The 10,757-nt window shown below is 51.4% G+C and overlaps 1 protein-coding gene across 1 annotated transcript; it reads right to left on the reverse strand.

Moving 5' to 3' along the window:
- Positions 1-1,040: 1,040 nt before the first annotated feature.
- On the reverse strand, positions 1,041-10,188 carry LOC108549987 (muscle segmentation homeobox protein Drop). The gene is made up of 3 exons (XM_017903584.1): positions 8,854-10,188; positions 4,253-4,434; positions 1,041-1,947 (listed from the first exon to the last, which is right to left on the reverse strand). The coding sequence occupies exons 1-3, from the start codon at positions 9,719-9,721 to the stop codon at positions 1,729-1,731; spliced, it is 1,269 nt and encodes a 422-aa protein (XP_017759073.1). The 5' UTR covers positions 9,722-10,188; the 3' UTR covers positions 1,041-1,728.
- Between the last annotated feature and the right edge of the window lie 569 nt (positions 10,189-10,757).

Below are 10,757 nucleotides of genomic sequence, written 5' to 3' on the forward strand. Positions count from 1 at the left end.
ACATCTCCGTCTCTCATCCTCTCTCTCTCTCTCTCTCGTTGTGGGAGAATCGGAAACATTGAAGATGATACACCGTGATTTCGTGAAATATGACTCACGCCACGAGCACAGAGACGGGGTGAGGGGGCCCGGTGTGAATTGGTAGGATTGTAGTTGATTAGTAGCCGATGATTGCCGAACTTGTTAGAGAAGATCGAAGAAAGTTGCCCGAGCTTCTCCTTCGGTTGCCTCATCGTTCGCTTAAACAAGTTTCCTGTCATTTGAATAGCTTTAATTCGCCGCGAAGCGCTCGGTAACGAATCGAGCGCGAACGATCGGCGGGGGTAAATTGATCGGGCCGATATCTCCGGCGATATTTCGACGATAAATTTCGAAAAAACGGCCGTCAACCGTGCCGAACGATTCTCATACGTTCCCCTACAGCTTTTCCCTCGTCCCCCCCGCTCTAACATCGATCTCCGTATCCGTAAAACTGATCGCCGGTTTATACGCGAACGTCCCGAGTCCTAAAAGCCTGTTGTCATTTATGCGATCATAAATCGAGCGTTATTCGAACATTAAAGCGGATTATGGGCTATTGCCGGCCAAATAAATTCGTTCGATTTATCGATCACCGGGTCGCGAAGATCATCGGCTCGTTTAATTGCCATTGGTAATTTATTCCAACTTTCTAATCGACGGCGCGCACAGATCGGGAAGGCTCCGTGAGCTTTTCAATTAGCCATCCTCCCGTGATTCTCCCATTTTCATCGACGTTTAACGACGTCCATATCTGCACTCGAGGTACGGCTTTCGTCGATCGGCATTCAATTAGGAACACAACGATCGTTCGTTCGAAGAATTAAATCCGTATCGATCTCGCGGAATCGAATTTTTCCTCTAACTTCTGCCAATGATGTCCCTCTTCTCTCTTCCTTTCCGTTCTTTCTACCGATTCCACGTGAAAATCGGCCATACCGAAATTGGGAATTATCAGTGAGAAACAACAGGCGTTAATTCTATACTGTGGTTTATTAAATAAACTCTGCTACTCTCTCGGCGACGGTTTTACATTTATACAAAATTGGAAAACAGACTCGGCAGCTTCGATCCACCGATCCCTGGAGGACAAGCTAATCGGTATTTACAGGACTACGTGAACTTTCAACTCGAGAACGACGATTATTTACACTCTATGTACATGACACGCGGAGCAACAGCGTGTCTGATATTGGCACAGATTCACGATACACCATGGCTCCCCATGGAAGCGACCTCCTCGTTCTTTTGGCTTCGTCCCTCGCCTCTCGCCGGACGAGTTTCAGTCGTTAACGACGCGACAGTTCGATTCGAAGGCTGGAGTCCAAAGTTCTTACAAAATCCAGCCTCTTTTGCTCGCAAAACGCGTTCCACTTTGGTCAGACTCCTCGCAAGCGTATCGCAGGTACCCGCGTCCTCAGGCACCTCCGCACGATGCACTCTGGGTAACCAAACCCAGTGACGCGTTTCTCGAGTCTGCACTTGGCGTATTTCCCTCTTTTCACGGTCAATAAACGCACTCTGCTCCGATTACCGTGACTTCTTCTCTCGACTCTTTGCAACTCGCAAATCTCCGTGTTCTTCCAATTTCACCGCGGATCCCGTGGGTCACGGCTGACCCGTGACAGCGAATTCGCGGGAGAATGGCAGTTCGTAGGGCAGGTCGGTTCACTACCGGTCGTGACGATTATCCGGCTGCTCTCGCTGTTCTCATTCCCTGGACGGGTGCTGAGAGATGGGATGATGCGGCGTGAGACCCGGGTGAGACAGCATCCCGACGGGATACAGGCTGGCCGGTGCCAAGAGGCCCGGATGAGAGCCGTAGAGGGTCGTGTGGTGCTGCCTGACCGCCGACATCCGCAATTTCTCGATCTCCGCTTCTTGCATGCGCTTCGCTTTCGCGCGACGATTTTGAAACCAGATCTTCACCTGCAACAATGAAATCGGTTTGAGCTCGTTACTCGATAGTTATTCCGGCCTTAACGGCTCGACGACTTCGACGAGCGGTTTGCGCTGCGGTTTGGGGACAATTGCTTGGCAGATCTCGGGTGATAAAAAGGATTCGCGGCTACTGTGGTGGACCAACGAGAATCCGTCGATGTGGGTTATGGTTGCGAAGATGGACAGCAACGAGTAGTTAAAACGGCTTTCTATGGATACAGTTGTGTAGCAAAATTGACGCTAATATTGAATTAATAACAGGTTTTAATTAGGATTATATTATCGTTGACGATATGTGGGGAGATGCGAGGATCGAATTGGTTAGGTTGGAATGTGACTATCTATAGATAGTCTTACCTTTGTTATTTGTGGGTATTGGCAGTATGCAGAGCTGCTACTAGTAAAATCGGCATTCATATCAAATTGATAATACAATTTTAATTAACACTGGTTCTCTGTTGAATTTTATTTCGATAGATACGTCTCTGTATAAATTTACGAAGGTGAATTCAATTATATTTCGATATAAGTTAAATCTTGGTTGACACTAGAACTAGAGGTCTCAGAATTTTCCTCTCTGTAATTACTAGAAACATGTATCTACTTTTAGAAAAAGATTATTGTCAACTCACATTAGGACAGAACTGTAATTAATATATTCACTAATCTTCATGGTACCACTAAAATTACTATTGTCTATGTCTGCAATAATTAGGTATCGAAGATCGTCATTAAAGATCGGTAGTTCTAGCGTTAAAACGACACTATAAATTTACAAAGATGAATTGAATTACATTTCGGTACAAGTTAAATCTTCGTTGACACTAGAACTAGGTTTCAGAATTTTCCCCCCTGCATTCACTAGCAACATGTACCTACTTCTAGGAAAAAATTAATGTCAACTCACATTAGGATGGAACAGTAATTAATATATTCACTAATCTTCGTGGTACCGCTAAAATTACTATTGTCTACGTCTGCAACGTTGAGGTATGAAAGATCAGCATGAAAGATCGGTAGTTGTAGCGTTAATACGACGATGATTATCGTTCGAGAGAGCATGAAGAACGTAATTATCGAAACTGCGAAGAGGACGAGCATCTTGTCATTGTTTCCAAGAATACTTGCGAAACCAATGTCGAGAGTTTGTGCTCTCCGCCGTAAAGACAGAGGGAATTTGTCGAGAGGCCATAGGTCTCCGTGACAAGGAGTGCAGCGAACGAATCGCCACGCTGACAGACGCAAAGACGAAACCGCGTTTCGTGGACAGTGGAAAGCAGGACTGCGATCTGAGATAATTGGTCGGTCATCGCGGGTTTCAGACAATTTGTAGTCTATTAATAAAATGGCCGTGTTGTCCGCCAGCGTCGGGAATATCGCGCGCTAATTACCCTGCATCTGGCAGACATCAGCCCCGGATCCGTTCAGAACTGGAGCCTCGATTCGTGGCCTGGTCCCGAGGAAAAAAGAAACCGGGTTTCGAGTCGATTCCCGTGTTAACACGTTGCGTGTACCACGTAAGATGTCACGAGTACAATGTTCCAATTGAATCACGGGATTGCGCCTCTGACAGGCTGCGAGAACATTGTTGGGACCAGAGGCCGTAACAAAGCTGGAGTTTTGAGTACGAGTCGGTGTAAGACAATGGAGTTTACGATGCTTGTAATAGGTACTTGCTGTTAGACCTTGGAGTAATAGCTGAATTCGCGGTATTTAGTAGCTCGAGATTAATAGAATAATTCCTACGAATATTCCATCTATTATCGAAATTTATGGCACAACGAGAACCTATCCCTAGGTAGTTAACCGTGATGTATCGATAGGATCGAGTGAAATTTTTCCTTCCGAAGTTTCTTTTAGAAGGGAGTCCGTGGAAAATTAGGTATCCTGTAAAGGATCGTTTTCTACCTGTTACGAAACGAGTTCTTACGATAGATCTAACATGGCAATATCGCAAAGCAACCACGAAGTATCCATAGCATCGAGTAAAGAGTTTTTAGGTTGAGCTCAGAGTTCACGGAAAGCTGCTTGTCCGAGATGAATCGTTTACCGCTAATTATCCAGATTCTATGACATATCGAACCCCTCTATCGTACCCCTGACAAATCAACCGAACGGGACACGAGAAACCTGGCAAGCGGAGATCGAGAATCCTAAGAATTGCGAGATAACAGGCATTGACAGTACCTTCGAAACAGTTGCACGTAAACCGATCCCGAAAGACGCTAGGAACCTCGGAGAACCCGCAGCAACTGGGCCAGGATTCTAAAAGGAAATATCGAGAGTATCTCACCTGGGTCTCCGTGAGATGAAGAGAGGACGAGAACTCTGCCCTCTCCGCCACGCTGAGGTATTGCCTTTCGGTGAACTTCTTCTCGAGAGCTAGCAATTGTTGCGTGGTGAAAGGCGTCCTCGGCTTCCGGTTCGGCTTGTGTTTCCTCAGGTTGCACTTGATCTTGGCCGGTTCTCCGTTCTCTGCAACCGAAAGCGTGTTCCGCTCGAGGATCATCCATCGTCGTCGTCGTCATTCATCGTCACTCCCGGAGCGAGCAAAGAGAGCGAGGGGAACGTGTTTCGCGGGTTAGAACGAACCGAGGCGAACCCTGGCCGACCGCAACGTCCTGTTTTTGCCGCGGCCCAGGATCCCGGAGCACGGCAGGAAAGCGAGCGCGACTTTTTAGGGGTCAATTCATAATTTTCCCGTCGGAACGGCGCCGCAAACTGGCCTCATTACCTTTTTGCTGACCGACCGCAACATTCCGTCCGCGAATCGCTCCTCTAACGCTATCGCTTGTATTCATTAGCGGCGATATATCGTCCCGCGGAGAAAGGTGTGCCGATAATCTCCCGTTTCACCGAATAATCCACTACGCGAGCTTAGACCTTTGGGTTGGGGCCTCTCGGTACGATTACGATTACCGTGTCAGCGGTTAGGGTACTACGGGGCAGGGCACTGGACAGAGGAAAGGAAGAACCACTGGTCAGAGAGGTTCCTGCGCGGAAGCTCGCGCGTTGCCAGGCTACTTAGCTTTTTTGGCACTCCTTTGGCCGATGGTTTTGCCCGTGGTCGATCGTCCACTCGTCCAGGGTGATGGGTCGACGCGGTACCGGGTATGCGCGGTGGGCAGGGCAGTTTTATGGATTTTGCGGGCTCGTTAGGTACCGGGATACGCCTGGTGTCGTGGCTCCGGGGTCCGTCCACGACCCGGCTTTGTTTTTCCTCGCGAGTAAACAATTTCCGGTGCGCGGGTAAAAACGTAGTGGTATCCGGTATAGGGATAACCGTGGAAAGAGGGGACAATGAAGGAGATCGTAGGTAAATTAGTCTGGAAAATCTCGCAGGATGCGAGGGAACGAAGCAGCGGGTTGTCGCGACCGGTACAATAAGCCGGGACAATCGAACGCGACGAAACAACGGGACATCTTATCAGAAGCGAAGAGAGGAACGGAGGCTCGTGTCGAAACATATCGGTTATATTCCCCGAGATTTGTCTCGGGACAATTGACAGATTTGTAGAGCGGAGGTGAACGGCTCTGGAAACGAGCGATCTCGAGACGAGACAAAAGGCCAGGAAGATCGTGCTCGTTCTCCTCTCGTCGCTTCTGAATTTCAAATTTTCCACCGGAGACCCTCGTCCTCCATTACCCTCGTCCTCCGCCGCACGAAACCGCGTCCTTCCTGCTTCGGAATTCGCGAGCCGAGGCTTTTGCCATTCGAGACGACCACTCTGACGAGCCTTCCTCGTCCTTTGTCCGCTGATCCTCCCTCTTCCCACCCACTTCGCCTTTCTTTCTGCCTTTCTCTCGCTACGACTCTCTAAGGGTCCCAATTAGTCTCGGTATTCGGGGATCCGTCGGTTCCTCCGCCAGTTCCTTCGCCGATTCACTCCGCCGATTCCTTCGCCGATTCCTCCGCCGATTTTCGGACCAAAACCCCCGGCCCCGGCCCCGGCCCCATTTTAATCCGATTCGAACGATCGAGGATGCGCATTCGAAATAATTAGCTGATCTCGCGGAGATACCGCGAAGATTCCGCGAAACGATCCGGAGCGGAGGTGGATTCGTGCTGGAGATTCTCCGTCGATCGTTGCGTAACGATCCTCCACCGATTCGTCCAACGATCGTCATCGCGCTGCATCTTCGTTCTCCGAACCCTTTTTGGAACGGTCTGCGTCGCGGAAATTGGGATATTACGCCAGTTCCGGTAAGCAAGTTTCTGCTCCCTTCTCCGAGGAATATCTCGGAAGAATTTCTTCGAAGATCGCCGATGGCGGAGCGAGATTCGCTCGATCGAGGACGACGCAATTATAGGTATTGACGAGGAGCAAAATCGAATCGTATGCATCGGCAACGAGCAACGAAGGCCGCGGTGAAAAGAAGGTACCCTTTCGGTCGATTATCATGCAAATTACTGAAATAATTAGCTGATCTCGCGGAGATATTCTAACGCAGGGGGAAAGGGGGGGGGTAATATCCCGCTCGTCCGATCCAGGCGCTCTTTGTCGCGTTGCGCAATGTTTCCATGGGCCACGATTTCTATGCGCTCTTATTAGTCGGCTCGGTCGATAAACGAGCGTAAGCGTGCTCGTTCGTTTATTAGAAAACGAAATTCTAAAGAACGTTCCGCGAAATCGAGTATATCTATCTTGCCTGTCCGAATGAATCAGCTTCTCTAATGAAAGGGCAATTCATTTATGCGACTTGACATTTCTTAGGTTAAATTACCTCGCGCGATTGCCTCTAATTTACCCGCGGCAATTTTTCCCCGCGAATCTATGGAAAACACGCGCACACGTGTACCGGCAGATTTTTCCGACGCGAGAAACCACGCTTTCAACCCCGATCTTCAACCCCATGTAGAAGACAGTCTGAGAGGTGAGTCGAGCGAAAGTTTGAAGGGTTACGCAATCCGGAGAAGCACCCTCCACGAGAGGCCATATTTCAAAATCACGCTGGTTCCCCTACGCGACTCTCAGCCTCGATTATGGTCGATTGTATTCTCCTCGCGAGCAACCCTAAATCGCGTCGCAATCGCGCAACAATGATCTATAAATTGACACGGAGACAGATTCGCGAGGAAAGCTTCGCTGTACACGTATCACGCTAATTATAACCTCCGTCTTCCATCATCGTCTTACTCCAAAATCGATTTCCGAGAAACCCGTCGAATCTCGATGATACCAGTATTCAAAGATACTGTCGCGTCCCGGGGTTGTAAGGCCTGTTTACGTGATTGCTGGGATGCAGCCTACTCTAAATTAATAGATTTAGACCTGGTTAGGGTTGAACTAAAGAGTTCCGATGCGTGACTGTCTCTCGCGCCGAGTTAATCGTCACGGGTCTGTCTTCACTGTCTGATCGTGATGCTTGTCTTGTCTTCTTGAAATTTTTAGGAGACTCTTTCGTGTCTGCTGTTTCGGTGATTTTATAAGTTTCGTATGTCTACTGATGGGTTGGTGTGAAATGTAAGTGCTGGGTGTGCGTCTTTCTATCTATTGTGAATAATATTGGGGGTGTGTGTTAGCTTCGACGTCTTTTAAATAATTTGGGTCTTATGGATGAGTTGAGTTAAGGATAAGTTATTAACCCTTGTCAAGGTTCACCCAAGTAGTGAAGAGGTAGGTGATAACGAGTGTATACGAACAAACAGTCCTCCATTTAACTAGAGACGTTCGGTCCTGAGGCCGCAACAGATACACACTGTGAATCGCGCACAGATGCAAATCCTCGCGATAACGCGACGCCGGAAGATGCAGTTCCGCGGATCGATGGATCAGGAATTCGAGGAATTGCAAAAAGGGGGAAAAAGCGAAGAGAGAGTGGCGAGATTGCAAAAAGTAGTTTTCCAATCGCTGGCAGACGATTCGCAGTTGCGACACCTTTTTGTAATAATCGCCTATTGTCTGTCGCCCGGATTCCGCCAGCCCGACAAGAACCGGCCCTCTGTTCCCTCTTTCTGCCAGCGTGGCGGCGCTCCGACGAAGCGAGAAAACTTTGATTGCCTCTTTAACGAGAGCCCCGCGCAATTATCAAGCCGCGACCTCAATAATTAGTGTTAACGATGATTCAATCGCGACGAGTCATCCGCTCGCGCGTTCCGAGAACTGCATTCCTTTTACGGAGATTTTAGGTGACTACCTTCTCCCGGCCGGACGTTCGATCGCTAATAACGTCGCGGCCACGACACCGTGTGTCTCAATTTATCAATTAGTCCCTTTTTCCCCGTGCCGCCGCGGTATTTTAATTCCGGCCGTTCAACGTCGGCTTAACGCTGACAGAATTCGTCGAGCCATCACCTGGCTTTCAGCTAGACGCCGGTAAACCCCCGTTCCGAGTCGTCTCGTGAGAACGCAGCTTCCAGACACTCGGATTCCTCGGACTCCTGCGTCGGAGAGCCATTTTGTGACAGCGTGTATGCACGCGCGCCCTTTCCATACACGCGTGTCTATATATATACATATGTACATTTGTATACGCGTTTCTTTCTCTTCCTCCGCCGGAATACCTTGCCAATCGCGATTTCGGACGCGAAAATAGCAGGGGAGAGGAATCGGGGACCGATCAGAGGCGTGCGGGAGACTTGCGCTGCAGCGCGACTAATTTTACCCGCGAACAACGGGGGTCGAGGAAAGCGAAGAATGTCGAAGCCGTCGGCTGCCATTGAACGGGCCCACTGTCGCGTCCGACAGCCTTTCTCTACTCCCCGACACTTACTCTTAACTACCTCGCAATCGAGCCCTGTCTCGGCCTAGGAAAAAATCCAACGAGGAGCCGATTGGCGGCCGGCCAGCGGCTCAAAGACGCGCCGTACACGGTTGTCGTCGGCCTAGCAAATGGCAAACGGGCTACGGACAAAAACAGAAGGCAAACGAGCCGAGGACCGCGGGTACTCACCGTTCAGAGGCGCGTGATGAGAGAAGTGCGAGGGGAAGAAGCTCGCGGTGGCCGCAGCGGCGGCCGCGGCTGCGGCTGCGGCTGCACCCTGGTGCCCGCCGCCCCAGACCGCGGGGTGCAGCCCGGCCGGGATGCCGGAGATGCTGCCCAGACTGGAAAATCCGCCGATGTAGGCCGGCGTGGGTCTGACCGGCGTGGGACTGCTGCCCTGGTGCTGATGCTGCAGGTCTTCCACGTCCACTAGACTGTTCTCGTCTTCCTCGTCGATGTCTTCCGGCTCCGAGCACCTGGACCTGGCCTCGTGCGAGCTGCTCCTCGGCGACTGAGATCCGAATTCCGCGTGACTGGCTGTCGAGATCTTGGGCGACGAGGAACAGGCTACCACTTCGGACGTGGACCCAGCCTCGGTGGACGTTTGGACCACGTAGTCCAGGGTTCTGGAACGTTGATTGGGGGATTCCACCCTGTCAACCTCGATTTTCGGGAACCTGGTTAAGTTTCGCGCGTCCAGGGAGCTTCTGGACGCGTCGCAGGTGTACTGGGTCGGCGCGTGGTCCTGGAAGACGGGGGACACTGACAGGTATCTGCATCGGTAGTCGGTCGGATACTTGTGCAGCGTGGAGGTAGTCGTGACTGACAGTTGGTCGTGTCTCACCGGGGAGTAAGATGCGAGCGGCGATGACCTGGGTGACACCGAGGAGGTCTCCTGTCTGGAGGAATCCGACTTCTTGGTGTCGGCCAGCAAAGCTGCGACGGAGAAGCTCAATCGATGCACCGGTTTCGAAGTCGCCTGGGGCGCCTGGGCCTCGTTGGAACCTGGGCTGCTCGATGGAGGCGTCACCGGGGAGGTCATCCTTAGTACTGTCATTCTTGGACCGCGATTGCACACCTCTTTGTATCTATAGCCTTCACCGTAGCACTGAAACTGCTCTTCGATCCTCTATGCTCTCATGTTCCCGACGATAGCTCGACGAAGAATCCTCTCACTGATAGGTACTACGGAAGAGACAAAGTCCGATCCCTCTCCCTCTCTCTTCTTTCTCTCTCTCTTTCTTTCGCTTTCTGTCTCTCTTTCACTGACTCGTCGCGATCTCGTGCACGCGACCGAGGGCCGAAAATGGGAGGGCCCGGCGTAAGGATGTTCCGGGTCGGGTAACGGGTCGTACGAGAATTTTCCAAGAACGATCACCGAAGAGTCCGTGAGAAATACGACGGTGCGTGTACGCGTTTGACAGGTGAGCCGGGGATCGACGGATCGATGGATCTCCGGCCAGCTGACCTGGACTAGCCTCTACTCGACTCGAGCTCTCCGTGTGGACTGACTTTGACCATCGTCGACTGCGGCGCTCGGACTTTTTCGTTTTGCGGGTGGAGGCGCCTCGGTTAGTGGGGGCCCGTGCGTCGGTCGGAAAGAGACGCCGTCGGAGCAGGGTCGGCGTCCGGGGGTGGGGGCGAAAGTGCGAGAAAGGGGAAATCCAAAAGTGGGCGAGGCCTCGAGGTAGCAGAAGGGGCATGGCTCGGGTCGCTCCGCCCTCGTGGCCGGGTTCCTCTCCGCGGAACGGAGCTGAACCAGGGCTATAGACCCGCTGATTTTTCCCTGCCAGGGATAAGTTTCTCTCTCGCGACGCGTCCGACTCTCGGCTTGAGGGGAGGCACGGCGGGCAGGGATTACTCGCGGGTACGCGCGCGTTGGTGGGGGTCGCTGCCTCCGCTGCTGCTGCCTCCGCTACTGCACACGGGGCCGGAGAGAGGAGAGATTTTATCGTCCGACTCGCCTCTCTACCGTAGGAGACGGTAATGAGCGTAATTGACCAATTAGGGCCGGTGATTAAGAGTGGAAAAATGCGGGCTCGCCTCGAGTGCCTTCGATCATCGCGTCATTATTGATCCACTGCGGCGTTTCG

Source organism: Eufriesea mexicana, unplaced genomic scaffold, assembly GCF_001483705.2.
Source record: "Eufriesea mexicana isolate 0111107269 unplaced genomic scaffold, ASM148370v2 scaffold4744748127, whole genome shotgun sequence".
NCBI classification, from domain to species: Eukaryota; Metazoa; Arthropoda; class Insecta; order Hymenoptera; family Apidae; genus Eufriesea; species Eufriesea mexicana.

What these genes read in the sequence shown, in the direction of transcription:
- LOC108549987 (XM_017903584.1), bottom strand. Translation starts at nt 9,721, where the DNA reads ATGACAGTACTAAGGATGACCTCCCCGGTGACGCCTCCATCGAGCAGC. An exon ending in TCATCACGCGCCTCTGAACG is followed by an intron (nt 4,435 to 8,853) that starts GTGAGTACCCGC and finishes TTTCGGTTGCAG; the next exon opens with AGAACGGAGAACCGGCCAAG. An exon ending in TTCATCTCACGGAGACCCAG is followed by an intron (nt 1,948 to 4,252) that starts GTGAGATACTCT and finishes TCATTGTTGCAG; the next exon opens with GTGAAGATCTGGTTTCAAAA.